The 15,916-nt window shown below is 29.3% G+C and overlaps 1 protein-coding gene across 3 annotated transcripts; it reads left to right on the top strand.

The window, feature by feature from the left end:
* Positions 1–781: 781 nt before the first annotated feature.
* LOC105847024 (uncharacterized) lies at positions 782–7,607 on the top strand. Of its 3 annotated transcripts, none has more exons than XM_065815186.1 (4): positions 788–923; positions 1,741–1,793; positions 2,759–3,007; positions 4,865–7,607. In XM_065815186.1, exons 2-4 carry the CDS (start codon positions 1,766–1,768, stop codon positions 7,489–7,491), a joined length of 2,904 nt encoding a protein of 967 aa, XP_065671258.1. In that variant the 5' UTR covers positions 788–923; positions 1,741–1,765; the 3' UTR covers positions 7,492–7,607. The 3 variants fall into 3 exon arrangements, with proteins under 3 accessions (XP_065671260.1, XP_065671258.1, XP_065671259.1); XM_065815187.1 differs by lacking the exon at positions 788–923 and adding an exon at positions 1,250–1,460; XM_065815188.1 differs by lacking the exon at positions 2,759–3,007 and having other exon boundaries at positions 782–923.
* Positions 7,608–15,916: the final 8,309 nt, after the last annotated feature.

Here is a 15,916-nt window from a genome sequence, read left to right as displayed (position 1 = left end):
ACAACCAAGATAAAGTTAAAAAACATCAAAATAAATTTAAAAAATTAATAGGGTTTTTGCCGTTTTTTCGTATCTGTGAGGCACTGTGCGGCGTCGAACCTCGGACATCCTGATTCTGAGCCAGAACTTTAACCACTGCGCCACGGCTCCATTTAAATGAAAAAGCAAGTAAAAAAAAAAAAAAAGAAAGATTTTTTGATAAACAAGTTAACAATAATTGACTATGAAAGATCAATCATGGTTTGAGGCTTTTAAATCAGTTTTTGTTTGAAATAAGACATCTCTATTTAATTATATAGTGTTTTATATAAACTTGAAATACCCTTTTATATAAATCTATAAATTCTATGGCCTGGATTTTAAATTTTCTGATCAGGTTTTTCAATTAGTTTGATTTCAATGGAGCAATAAATTGCTACTTTTTTATATTCTTAAATTATTTAAGGAACGTAAAAGTATTATTGCTTCATAAACCTTTATTTAAATAAATTTAATAAGTTACGCCTTTAATAAGTTATGCCTTTATAAGAAATGTTTTAGCTAAAAGCAGTTATATTTAAATAGTTCTTTAATGTATTTTTGCATCATTTAACTTTGTATAAACACTTAATTGTAGTAATCCATTAATTACGGAGAAACAGAACTATAAAGTGAACAATAAAAAATTAATTGATCGAACATAAATACGCAAATTAAAGGTATTGTTAATCATATAATATATAATAGGAAACACAAAAGCATTTTCAATGGATGTGATTAACAAATATTGAAATGAGCAAATAACCTCAATTTAAGTTCATAATGTTGTGTTGTTGTTTTACTTTTTTGTGGTAAAATCGATGATAGTAATAATGAAATATACTCGATATTAGTAACGTTTGAGTATTTTTGACGTATATATACAAAGAGTCACAGTGTTTTAGGTTTAAACTTTATTTGTAACATATTATGTAATTATTATTTACATTTACTTCAAAATTTATTTCATCTGACAAAAATTACTAAAAGATCAGATTATTTAAAAGAGGAGTGGGACTTAATTTACATGTAATAATGCATAAAAAAGAATGTAGTAATTGAGACCAGATTTGTTTTAACAGAGCATTCATTAAACAATTTTTTGTGTGCGCATCTTATTTTATCATACAATGTTATCTACCAACCACAAGATATCTTTTAAACGTCTTGTGATTCTGGGTAGCCTCTGTCTTGTGATCCCGATTATAATAATAACTGTTGGACTATTTACAGGATTTTGTACTGGATTAAGACGGGGGCTCGGGAGGACTATAGTCCCGGATCCCGCAGTTTGGGGGCTCCGATTTAAAAAAAAAAAAAAAAAAAAATTTTAAAAAGAAACTCTGAAAATAAAACTTTTGAATAATTGCATGGAAAGGAGCCTCCTGCTATAAAATTGCTCAAAAAAAGAAAAGTCTTAATCCATCACGGACAGCATTTAGGTATTATTTTGTAGTATTGCATTATATTTTGGGTTTTCAAACACGTCACTTTATATAATTTTCACACACACACACACACACACACACACACACACACACACACACGCACGCACGCACGCACGCACGCACACACACACACACACACACATATATATATATATATATATATATATATATATGTAGAAATTAGAAAATTAAGTTAAATAAGAAAATAAGAAAATTAAGTTAAATAAATTAAATAAGAAAATATAGTTATATAAGTATTAAAATTATTTTATAGGTTTTTTATTGAATAACAGAAAATAATGGAAAATATCTTGGACTGTATTAGAGGTATTATACTAATATATATTATAATAAACAAAGTTAATTGATTTTGAAGTAATTTACTATTACTATTAGTTATTATATACTTTACTATTATTATTAGTTTTCGTTTTTCATCTTGAATAAAATAACAGATTATTTATACTTACTTATTTTTTTTAATAATTTTAAATAATTTTATTTGGTTAATTTAATATTATTTGATTTTAATTTATAAAGGTTAAAAAAAGTTATATTTTGTTTAAAATAGTTTTTTTATTTGTAAAGTCTCGTTTTTAATAACTTTTATTTTTAATAACTTTTATTTTATGAGTTAAAACTGAAAAAAAAAAGATTTAACCCTATTTGTCGACGGCAACCTATTTGTTGACGGCAACCTATTTGAGAGTTGACGGCAACCTATTTAAGAGTTGACGGCAAAGTTTACTTTAATAAAAATTTAAAGAAGATATTATGAAGCTGGAAAAAATTATTCAAATAGTAATTCTAATCAAAATTACTTTACATAAATGGTATTTACTTCTCAAAAGTTTAATTTGCTTTTTTTGTCATTGCCGACGGGTTTGAAGGTGGAAGGAATCTAGAATTTTTTTTTAAAAAAAGAGAAAAAAAAAAAGTCCTTTAGAAAAAAAAAAAGTCCTTTAGAAAAAAAATAAGAGGAAGGGGGAGGGCGTGGGCCCACCCCCATGCTTTCCCTCCTCCCCAGGTGTCGTCGGCTCTGTAACATTTTGTTTTGTGTCAACTAATAATAAGTGATAACATTTAGTTAGGATATTGTTTTTTCAGTAAACTGATTCTAGACATTATACGGATATTGGTTAAAAACCGTTAAAAATTTGATTTAAATAATTTTGATTTTAATTTTGATTTAGTCTTAAAACTGATAATTGATTTTTAAGTAAATGGAAATATACGTAATAAACGAAAAAAAAAGTTTTATAATAATAATAAAACTAACTATTTTATTGAAGAGACTCCACGAGATGCTATCATAATGAAAGCTGAAAACTTAACTCATGGTTCAAAACGATTTGGTCGTTTTTTCTCAGTTACCAATCATTCAATAGATTGTTTATTAGAAGAACTATCAACTGTAGACGGGCAAAAAATCCAAACAATAAATACATTGTCTGTAATTATTCCATCGGAATCACAAAGTGAAATTGTACACGTTTTAACCTCTTGCGAACAAGACAACTTCGAAATAGAATACAAAAAAAGTAACTTAATATTTTTAGTTTGTGTATGATTATGTATGTCTGCGTTAGTAATGTATGCAATGTTTTAATGTGTGAAAGGGGTAGTCTAACCAAAAATTAGGTTGATGGATCAAGTGCTCTGGTAGGTAACCTTGTATTACAACAAGACTAAATAATTTCATTTAAATAAATATTTAACACAAAAGCATGTTTTAGCTCTGGTTGAGGTCGCACTTATTAGCCTCTCACCTCTATTATCAAATGTTTTTTGATTTGAGATTTTTTCACTCTTTTTGCTGTCTCTGTAAACTTTATTAGGTGACCTTAGATCGTTATCAAATTTTAATTTTTATCTCGTTAATAGATTTTTGGATCCAAAAAACTTTGTCTTTAGTTCCTCGTTTTAAATACGTTCTAGCTCACTGTGGTTGCACTCACTGTGCAATGGTTGAATCATTTTATATCATAAGTCATTTATTAATTTGTTAAATCGGATCATTCGAAGCGATCTTTTTTTTGTATCTAAGTACATGTTTATTACGCGTAAATGAACACGTATATAGCTAAAATTTTATTTTAATTATTGAACGTATATGCTGAAAATATATTTTTAGGGCAGTTCCAAAGAAATCTTAAAGGAGTGAAGGGGGGGGGGGGGGGGGGGATTACGTATCTGCTTTTTGCCGACTAGCAACTAATAAAATTGACTAGCAATTAAAAAAATGATTTAAAAAAATCCTAATTTACTACAATTTGCTGACTGCCTAATAAAGTTCCAAATTTCGTTGACTACAAGTCCGAATTTGCAGAATATTTTTTAAATAAATTTTTTGTTGAAAGGTTAGACATCTCTACGCTCCCCCCTTCCCAGGGGCGACCCTGTATATTTTATGCTGTAAATGAAATTCATTTCCTTCAGTCATAGTTAACAATTGAGATAAGAGTTTAGACATTGATTGTTATTGATTGATTGTTGGCAGCTAAGCTGTCATAGTTGCCAAAAGGCCACTTTTTCAGCAATAAATAAATTTAAATTAAATTAAATTTTGTGTTGTCAGACCGAATAAAGTTTATATGGAACATTTGTCCAAATAATATTGCATAGAATTAGAATTATTTTGGGAGAAACGCACAAAAACTGATTTCTCTCCACTTCCTGACTGTATATAAAGTGTAAAAAAATTTTTTAAGAATTCTTTAGGTAATTTAATTTCGAACCTAGCACAGTTTTAGAATTTATCTGGTACTGGTTAGGAAACAAGACAACAACTGTTAACACAGTACCAGGTGGCACAGATATCTATAAGATGTCTGTGTCACTTGGCGGCACATAAACATCTATACAGCATAAGACGTCTATACATCTTATAAACGTCACAAGTCCGCAGGACGTCTTAAAGATGTTAGACTTTCTGTGCCCATTGGGTGGTATTGACTTGTACATAGCTTGATTTAACTTATAAAGATTTAGATTTAACAAATAAATTTAATAATATTAGATTTTATAAACATTAATTAACCGTGGCGCAGTGGTTAAAGTTTTGGAACCAAATGGAATGTGGTTTGACGTCGACTCTAGCCTAATAAGCAACATTGGTAATTAATGAGGCGTAAACTTCTTGGTTAAACGTTTCTCCGTGATGCTCTGTGATAACTTTAGGTTTTCTTGGAACACCTCAATGACTAAAAAAAAATTATTAAATATTTAAATTTCAACAACAACCATGCGAAAAAACATTAAGTTAGGCAATCATCAACCAAACACTTTATATGGTCGACCCTTGTATAACGTGTTTTAGTCATGAAATAGTTTAGTTTTTGTTAAATTATTCAAATACATTTAACATTCAATACTATAAATGTAAATTGTTTATTTAGAACTATTATCTAGACAATCAAAACTTGGTATTTTACAGCCTAAAAATACGTATTTTGCACGCGATAAAGAACTTCGACTTATACATAAATATATGTTTGAAACAGCGAAACCAAAGAAAACTCTTTTGCTAACAGGAATTTCCGGTGTTGGAAAAACACAACTTGCCAGAAGATATTGTTTCCAGTATGACAAATATTATGATAATATTTTGTGGTTTGATGCTGCATTTGGTAATTTACAAACTTCTATAAACAACCTTTCCGAAAAATTGGGGTTAAAATTAAATAGCGACAAAGAATTCGTCATTAAAATGATTCATGAATATTTCAAAGGAGAAAAGACATTATATATTTTTGATGGTGTAAACAACGAAAACATTAAAATTCTTGAAAAATACGTTTCAAAAGAGTTGAACTCGTTCACATTGATAACATCACAATGGTCAAACTTGTGTTTAAACTTTAAACAAATAAAAATTACAACTTTTTCACTCGACGAAGGTCTTCTTTTTTTTAAAAATCACATTATCACAGACGAGGAAAAAATTCTGAGAGAAATAACAAAAGAGTTAATGTACCATCCTTTTGCCTTCAATCAGGCAGTTATCTACATTATTAATCATAAATTTTCTTTTGAAAAATATCTAGATCTACTTCGATCATATCCTATTCAAACTTTTGAAAATTGTTTTAAATATCAAATCGATTGGTATCAAAATGAACCAGAACTATTATCCGCGACAAAATCAGTAAATCTACTTTTATATAAGTTAGAAAAATGCCACGAAGTCCCGTTAAAAGTATTAAACTGTTTGTCGCATTGCAATGGTCAAAAAATCACCAAAAAGTTTGTTTTTGAAATATCAAAACAAATTGAAGTAAATGACAAACATATTGTAGATAAAGCAATTTTAATACTTATCAACTACACAATGCTTGATTGGTTTGACAGTGAATGTGACCACCTAACAATGCATGAACTAACACAAATCTCGTGTAAATATTATCAAGAAAAAAACAACAATACCGAAATAAATAAAGAATATATTATAAATTATTTTAGGCAGATTTTAAATGAAACAACGGACCATTTAGATTACCAAAAAGATTTTCTACCTCATTTTCTACTTATGTTTCGCACTGACAAACGAAGAATGTGCAAAGAATTCCACGACACAACTAACAATGTACGAATTTTATTAACTAAAAACTGTTTTTATGAAGATGCAATTGACATATTGCAAAGCATAAAAAGCTATAATATGGAAGTATTTGGAGAAAGTAATCGACTTACGCTTGACTCGATTCATAATATTGCATTTTGTTTAAACGATATGGGAAAACACAACGAAGCTCTAGATATGTATTATCACATTGAAAAAATTGAAACTAAAGTATTAGGAGTTAACCATCCATCATTATTGACTACAAAATATAACATTGCATCTTTTTTGTACGCTATGGGAAAATATAATGAAGCTCTAGAGGTTTACTATAGTGTGGAAAAAATTGAACCTGAGATTATTGGAATCTCTCATCCATCATTATTGATTGCAAAACATAATATTGCATCGTGTTTGTACAACATGGGAAAGTATAAAGAAGCTCTTGAAATTTATTATTATGTTGAAAAAATACAAACTGAAAATTTGGGTGTCGATCATCCCTCGTTATTGGATACAAAACATAGTATTGCAAACTGTTTAAACAATATGGGTAAATATAACGAAGCTTTAGAAATTTATTACCATGTTGAGACATTGCAAACTCAATTATTAGGAAACAAGCATCCATCGTTATTAATTACAAAAAATAATATTGCCTTTTGTTTAAACAACATGGGAAAGTATAATGAAGCCCTTATAATATATTATCATGTTGAAAAACAAAAAACTGAAATTTTAGGAAGTACTCATCCTTCATTATTAGATACAAAACATAATATTGCATCATGCTTGTACAACATGGGAAAATATAAAGATGCTTTAGAAATTAATTATTATGTGGAAAAAATCCGAACTGAAATTTTAGGAAACAATCATCAATCAACGTTAACAACAAAAAATAATATCGCGAGCTGTTTGGACAACATGGGCAAGTTTAACGAAGCTCTTAAAATATATTACTGTATTGAGAAGATACAAACTGAAACTTTAGGAACTCATCATCCGTCGTTCTTGACAACAAAAAATAATATCGCCTATTGTTTGAACAATATAGGAAAATATAACGAAGCTCTAGAAATTTATCATTTTGTTGAAAAAATAGAAACTGAAATTTTAGGGATGAATCATCCGTCTTTATTAACTACAAAAAGTAATATTGCACTCTGCTTAGACAACATAGGTCATTATGATAAAGCTTTAGAAATTTTCTATTATGTGGAAAAGATACAAACTGAAATTTTAGGAAATAATCATCCTTCGTTATTAACTACAAAATATAATATTGCATTTTGTTTAGAAAACATGGGAAAATATATCGAAGCTCTAGAAATTTATTATTACGTAGAGAAAATGCAAACTGAAATTTTAGGGCCTGATAACCCATCAACTTTGCTTACAAAAACAAATATTTCTATATGCATAAACAAGGTAAAAAAACATGATAAATGTTTGTTATTGTAGAACATTCCAATTAAAAGACCTTTTTTTGGAGTTTGTAAATGTAAAAATGTTTATTGTAAAATATATTATTGTAAATATTTTTTATCTAAAAATTAAAAAGTTTAAATATAATAAAATTTTAGATATTTTTTATAAAATAATTTACGAAAAACTTTTCAGTAAGAAGATATTAGATATAGATTGTTCAATATTTTCCCGCTTAACTTTAATTTAAATTTGATTGTCTCGACCTTTATTACCGTGTTAGCTGTTACTTCTTAATTATGTTACTGTGCTAGCTAGTAAATATATTGTTAGGTGCTGGTGTTAGGCAGTAAGTGCAGCAAAGATATGTAGGGAGGTAATTAATTCTATTCAGAAAGAACGCTCATAGAGTAAAGACAACAGGTTTTTTTTAATTAAATAGTAACAAATAATAATTAAAAAACTAACCCAACAGACAATTTAGTTTGTGAAAGAGTTACATCTTATCTGGCACATTAAAACTGTTTATTTTATATTTGTAGCTTTTTTCAATGTGGCTGAACTTGTTCAAGACATCTAATGTTTCATTCGTGAGTTTTAAAATAACTTTTTAATTATAAACCGTTTATGATTGGTTTATAGTTTAGGTATATATCTGTAATGGTTTTTGTTATTGCTTTAAATAGTTTTTCTGATGAGACACTATGGGAGCTTTTGAGATTATTGTATGGATAGTTTTTCTTCGATTTTTATCCGACATATGCTTTCTATCCGACATATGATTTAAGTATGTACTTCACAAGTATATCTATTTTTTCGCTTATAAGGTCAAAAAAACAATTTTTAATTTTTTTCCTCGACGTCGATACTAACCTGTCTCATTTAGTGTTTAAAAATTTAGGTTGTAGAAGACAGAGCGTAACTTCTATAAAGTTCTAAAACCCGCTGCAAAATTTTCAAAATAAGCACCTCACTTTTATGCTTCCTTTCAGCCGAACACAACTTGTCAGACAACGTTATTAAATACCAATGGTTTAATTTAAATGAATTTAAATGAAGAGGCGGTAACGTTTATTTGACGGGACAAATTAGTTATTTTTGCTGAGCCTGTTTAAAATACCGGAATAATAGATGCAATTCTAAAGATAATTTTATTATCTATTTCAACACAAATAACGTTTATTTCAAACCATTAAAGTTTTTTTTTCTTAAATACTATTTTAAGTTTGTTTTATTTTTGCAATTTTTATTTTTATTTTGGTTTGGTAAGTATGGTTTGGTAAATTTTTGTTTATCAGCATTTAATGAAAATTTTTTTTTGTTTTTTTTGTTTTTGCCATATAAATTTATTAAAGTCGTAAACCATAATATAAATACAAATAGCAGGGGCAAGAAGAAGACATAATTGGTCTTATCACCAAACATCTTAGTCTATACCATAAATATAAGACAATAAAAATTAAAAAACGTAACGCTACATGATATAAAACGTTTTTCTAATAAAAATCATCGGTCCTAAAGTCCTTCTTTAACTTTTTGTTTTTGTATTGGTTAAGAAAATTTTAAAAGAAAAAAAAAAAAGAATTAGTACAAAGAAACTATATTACTAAAAAGCATGCAAGCAAATACGCATAATCCTGAAGCTTTCCTTTTACACCAGCATATACCTTGAAATATGTGAATAATTCTTATAAACCATAATTTTTTATTTATATTTGAAAAAAAAAAAAAAAGAAGAATTTAAGCAATAACAAGTGGCACAATCCTTTTCTAAGATCGTCAAGCCCATAATGACAAACCTCTAATTGTTGGGTAAGTTTAACAGTACCAATCATTAAAGCTTCAGAAAAAGCTGAGCGCTACGTCGTTCATCAACAGTTTTTGCTTCAATTTGTTTTTAAACTCATAAAGCGTAGAAATTGTTTTAAGTTCATTAGTTAATATTTTATTCCATAATTTCGGCCCTCTAGTAGAAATTGAAAATTTAGTCGCCGCAAAATAACTTTTGGGTTGAATATAACTGTTATTTGAAAATCTGGTTAGATGACTATTCTGATTTATTTTGAATAATGGGTAAAATACGACATGTACCAGAAAAAACCTGCGCGTGTTCTGATGCGGTGTTTACGGATACCGTGCATCATTTCAAATAGCTAATTGTTTTAAAATGTCATTGTATTAGTATTATTCAAAAATTTAAACAACTCTGTTATTCAAACAATTAGTTTTAATAAAATGTCATTTAAACAACTCTGTTATTTAAACAATTAGTTTTAATAAAATGTCATTTAATCAAGATAAGAAGTGAGAACAAATTTTGCATTTTCTCGTTGAAAATCCTGGTGTATCAAACAAAACAATTTCTAAAGAGTTGCAGGTTGCTTTGAGAACAGTGCAGAACGTTGTGAAACGATTTCAGGACACTGGTACAATCAAAAGGAAATCAGGAAGTGAAAGAAAAAAAATGTTTTGTTAGACGAGATCTTGGTAAAAAAGTGAAAGATGCCTAAGACAGAAAACCGGAGATTTCTGTTCGAACTTTAGCGAATAAAATCAAAACAATTGTTTCCACTATACAAAGAGTGAAGAGAAATTGTAGTTATAAATCTTACAGAAAGAAAAAAGTTTCTCGTCGTGAAGAAAAGCAAAAAAATGTCGCAATTCGTTGTTCAAAGCTGCTCTATAAAAAATTACATGCTAAAAAATTTTGTTTGATTACTGACGATGAAATTTATTGTGCATATTTCCGATCTCTTCCCGGACACCAATATTACTCAGCAAATAATCGCAAGAAACTGAATTCCAATTATAAATGCATTGGAATGCAAAAATTTGCTGAAAAATTCTTAGATTGGCAAGCAATTTATAAATGTGATGAGAGAAGCTCTTGTTTTGTAATTACGGAAACAATTAACACCAAAATATACATAAAATGTCTCAAGAAACGCCTTTTTCCGTTTTTAAAAATGCACACGGGTAAACCTTTATTTTGGCCCGATTTAGCATCATGCCACAACTCTGGGACAACTTTAAAATGGCTTAGAGAACATAAAGTAGATTTCGTTGAAAAATACTGCAATCCACCAAATTGTTCCGAACTACGTCCTATCGAAAGATATTGGGCTCTTGTCAAAAGAAAACTAAGGTTCAATGTAAAAGAAGCCAGAAACATTAAAGATTTCATTTGAGAGTGAGTATAACGGCCCACATTGGAAATGATTCTGATTGCATGCTTTTGTTTATCAAATAATTTTTTTATTTTATTTTTATTTGTACTGCATCAGGCAATATTTGCATAATTAAGATGGCAATTAGTGGACGAGAAATATAAAAGTTTTAAGCAATTTGGATTTAAAAAAAGCTTAGCTCTGCAAAGCAGGCCTATGTTCCTTGAGATTGTATTTTCGAGATATTGTATGTGATCTCTCCACGTCATATTTTCATCAAGAAGTACGCCGAGAAATTTTAAAGTTGTTTCTCTTTTTATATCCTGATTGGCAATATAAAGTTTTGGAAGTTTCAAAGGAATTTTATCTCGGTCATGAAAACGATGGAAAAAAGTATATTTTGTTTTGGTTACATTTAGAGATAATTTTTTTGCATTAAACCATTCAGTAAGATTTAATAGCTCTTTGTTTACTGACTTAAACAGAATATTTATATCATTATGTGCATAAAATAGATTTGTGTCATCTGCAAATAAAGTTGTATCTAGTTCAGTGCAAGCTTTGCTTAAATCATGAATAAAAATGAGAAATAGGAGTGGTTCTAATATAGATCCCTGAGGAGCCTCACATGTTATGTTCATATTGGTTGTTTTACCTTCATTATAAGAAATGTATTGTTTTCTATTTGACAAATAGCTTTTAAACCACGCAATATTTATATGTTTATTACCATAGTTTTCTAATTTTGTTAATAAAATATAATGATCGACAGTGTCAAAAACCTTACTGAGATCAATAAATACACCTAATGTATATTTATTTTCATCAAATGATTTAAAGATATCATGAACAAGATGAGCAATATCCTGATCAGTAGAGTGGCTCTTTTTAAACCCAAATTGCTTACAATACAAAATATTGTTTACATCTAAAAAGTAATACAATCTTTTATACATAAAGTGTTCTAATAACTTTGAATAGCAGTATAGTATGGAGATAGGCCTGTAATTGAAGACACTAGTCTCATCTCTAAATTTTAGTATAGGTATAACCCTTGCAACTTTAAGTTTATCGGCAAATATTCCTTGGTTTAAGGAGAGCGTAAAAATATGCAAAAGCGGATTTTTTAAATAAGGCATTGATTTAACTACTACATTACTGCTTACATCATCAACTCCATTACCTTTATTTGGTTTAAGTAAGTACATGGCATCAAGCAATTCTGTCTCTGTTAGCATATTATCGTCCATTGTATCATTATAAGAGTTTAGGTATGATTTGAAGCAAGTTTTACTTTTATTTATTTTTGATGCTAAATTTGGACCTGTGCTAACAAATGCATGGTGTTAGGATGCATGGAATTAGCAACTATTATAAATAAATATTATAATATAAATGCATGGAATTAGCAACTATTACGTCGTGAATAATTTTACAGTCGTTTATAATTAGTTTTTTTGGTAAACGACTAATATTCATATCTTTTTTACCTATAACCTCTTTTATTATGATCCAAGTTTTTTGTATATCATTTTTGTATTTTAGCAATCGGCTACTATAGTAAAACTTTTTTGAGCGCTTTACAATCGTCGCAAAAAGACGATTATAGTTTTTATAGTTTGTTTCATTTTTAAAAGTTCTTTTTTTAATGAACTTCTCGTATAATCGTTGCTTTTTTTTCGAAGATTTTATGATTTCGGGCGTTATTCGGTGTTATATAGATAGTTTTATTATTTCGGGATTTTGTAGAGTTTTTGTGATAATAAATTTGGTTGTTATTGAGAATGCTTTATTGAAGTGACATTCAATTATATGATAAAATTTATCATAAGCTTCATTAAAATTTTTTGTTCTCAAAACAGATTCCCAGTTTGTTTTCGATAAAAGGGTAATAAATGTCACAAGAGAAGCGTCCTTAATTACTCGTTTTTTAGTTTTTACTTTTTTAGAAGATTGATTTAACGATTTTTGTGCTGTTATAAAAACCGGAAAATGATCAGATGTCTGTAATAAATATTCCAGTTTTACTTTTTATGTTTTTGAAATTATTAATTATGGTTTGATCAATTAAGGTAGCAGTATTTTTTGAAACATAATCCTTCAAGTCGAAGGCATTATGAATTAGGGGATTATAGCGATTCGAAGGCATTATGAATTAGGGGAAAATAAACTTTGTGCTTGCGCCTCTTTCTATATAAATATTGCAATTATTAGGTTATGAAAACTAATATGAATGTAATAAAAAATCATGAAAAAGAATGCTTTAAATCTTGATGAATTGTCAATAACTGAAAGTGTTAACTATGATACATATCAAGCTCATACTATGGAATTGTTAGGTTACCTTAACATTATGGCCAAGCTAACCATATTTTAGTTTTTATGCTTAGAGGAATATCCACGAGATGAAAATAAACTGTAACATTATCATAGTGAAAGTTCTGTATATAAAGTGCAAATAGCCAGTGTAGAAATCTTTTAGCGTAAGCTGTATTTAAAGTTATTCTTATTCCAGTTTAAATAAATATCCATGTGGCTGAAGTTGTTCGATTGATTTTTTAGCAAATGTGCGTCATTTATTGAAGAATACAAAAACATCTCTCTTATGTAACAAACCTTTCATAGTTACAGCTGGAATTCAAAAAATATAAAGGGTGTTTTTTTTAGAGGTATAGAACTTTAAGTTGGCATTACTGTTCAAGATGGCGACCGATTTAACAGGTGACAAGTGATTTATTCTCAGTTTGGTTTGGCAATTCATCATGAATAGACTCACGCCTGAACAACGCTTGCAAATAGTTCAATTTTATTTCGAAAATAATGGTTCTGTGCGGAATACGTATCGTGCTCTACGTCCATTTTATCCTCGACAAAATCATCCATCAGAGCAGTTAATTCGATTAACCATGGAACGTTTTCGCACCACGTTTACTCTTATTGATAACTCGCATCCCCAGAGACGCCGTACGGTGCATACAGAAGAAGCTATTGCTACTGTAGAGCGTAGCATTGCGGAAGACCCGAATGAGTCTATCCGCCATCGAGCACAGGAATTGGATCTATGTCCATCCACTGTATGGAAGATTTTGCGGAAGGAAAAATCCAACAAAATCCAACTCGTGCAAGAATTGAAGCCAAACGATCATCAAGCAAGGCGTAGATTCGTCGAATGGGCCCAAAACGAGATTGTCGTTGTTCCTGATTTTCATAAGCGAATTTTCTTTAGCGATGAAGCGCACTTCTGGTTGAATGGTTACGTCAACAAACAAAACTGCAGCATTTGGAGTGAAGATAATCCTCTAGTGTATGTCAAAACACCGTTACATCCAGAAAAAATGACTGTTTGGTGCGCTTTATGGGCTGGTGGAGTCATTGGTCCGTACTTCTTCAAAAATGATGATGGCCAGAACGTTACAGTCAATGGTGATAGGTATAGAGCCATGATTACAAACCTTTTCATTCCTGAATTGAACAACCATGATGTCCAGGAGCTGTGGTTTCAACAAGACGGCGCAACATGTTACACAGCTCGTGCCACAATCGATTTATTGAAAGACACGTTTGGTGACCGCCTAATTTCACGTTTTGGACCTGTGAATTGGCCTCCAAGATCTTGTGATTTAACACCGCTAGACTACTTTCAGTGGGGCTATGTAAAGTCATTGGTCTATGCGGATAAGCCACAAACGCTTGACCATTTGGAAGACAACATTCGCCGTGTTATTACCGATATACGGCCACAAATGTTAGAAAAAGTCATCGAAAATTGGACGTCCAGATTGGACTACATCCGAGCCAGCCGTGGTCATATGCCAGAAATTATATTTAAAATGTAATGCCACAAGATTATATTTCTAATAAAAAAAAATTCTTGTCAATCGAATAATCCATCGTTGTTTTATTGCAATTTAAAGTTCTATACCTCTAAAAAAAACACCCTTTATATCACCCACAGAACGAATGCCTATCACACTAAGATACTTGGTTACTGGTGATTCACAACAAATACATTTTTTCATTTCCGAATGGGCAGAACAACAGTATGCAACATAAACGAAACAACAAAGGCTATATGGGATGTTTTACAACCAAGTTATTTAATGACACCAAGTAGCTCAGAGGAGTGGGGAAAATTGGCAAATGAGTTTAAAAATGAGTGAAACTAAACTATGGTTTTTCTAGCCATATATGATGCAAAATATTGCTTTACTCTGGTGGACATAAGTTATAGAAAAGATAATGATGCTTCAATATTCAATGAAAATAAAATGGGTAAAGCTTTTAAGATCAACTTATTTAAACTCCCCAATAACCAACAGCTATCAATTAGCACGCAAGTACCACCAGTGCTAGTTGGTGATGATATTTTTGCATTAAAACCATTGTTAATAAAGCCTTTTTCTGGTAAAAACTTGACAATCAAAGAGCGTATTTTTAACTACCGATTATTTAGGATTAGACGGACTATTACATACATACATACATACATACATACATACATACATACATACATACATACATACATACATACATACATACATACATACATACATACATACATACATACATACATACATACATACATACATACATACATACATACATACATACATACATACATACATACATACATACATACATACATACATACATACATACATACATACATACATACATACATACATACATATGTACATACGACTAATTTGTTCGTTAAAAAAACGTCTATAACTTTAGAAATAACTAGAAAAGTGCGTAAAATAAAATTAATAAAACTCACAGATATTTTATGACTCAACTTATCCCAAGCAATTTGATGCAACTTACATTGATGTTTACATCATGATCATTTTAGTCAATGTATATAATTATTTACTTTAAATAAATCTCCTTTTTTTAGCTTTTTGTATTTGAAGAAGATTTTTTTAACTTACCATTATTTTATTATGGTCATATATCTCTAAATTTACCGTTAAACCCAAAAAGACTTTGAAAACGAAAACAAGAATTTTATATATAAAATAAAAAAAAATTATCAATAACTTTACAAATTTATAACTTATTACTATAAGTTTTTTATAGCTGACGTGCTGTATATATAGGTATATAATGTAAAAAAAATATAGCTATAGTATACAAAAACCATTCTTTAAAACGTATTGTTGCAACTTACCCCTGTTTAACTAGCCCCAGTCTCCCCTAACGTTATAAATTATTTTCTAATTTACCTTTTTTTTAAACGTCACGCGTAATGGTTAAACGTATTGCACAAAATCTGTTTGCATATTATTTTT

Source organism: Hydra vulgaris, chromosome 13 (genome assembly GCF_038396675.1).
Source record: "Hydra vulgaris chromosome 13, alternate assembly HydraT2T_AEP".
NCBI classification, from domain to species: Eukaryota; Metazoa; Cnidaria; class Hydrozoa; order Anthoathecata; family Hydridae; genus Hydra; species Hydra vulgaris.
This window is presented reverse-complemented; position numbering and strand designations above follow the sequence as displayed.

What these genes read in the sequence shown, in the direction of transcription:
- LOC105847024 (XM_065815186.1), top strand. Translation starts at nt 1,766, where the DNA reads ATGGAAAATATCTTGGACTGTATTAGAG. An exon ending in TATCTTGGACTGTATTAGAG is followed by an intron (nt 1,794 to 2,758) that starts GTATTATACTAA and finishes ATTTTATTGAAG; the next exon opens with AGACTCCACGAGATGCTATC. An exon ending in CGAAATAGAATACAAAAAAA is followed by an intron (nt 3,008 to 4,864) that starts GTAACTTAATAT and finishes TTGTTTATTTAG; the next exon opens with AACTATTATCTAGACAATCA.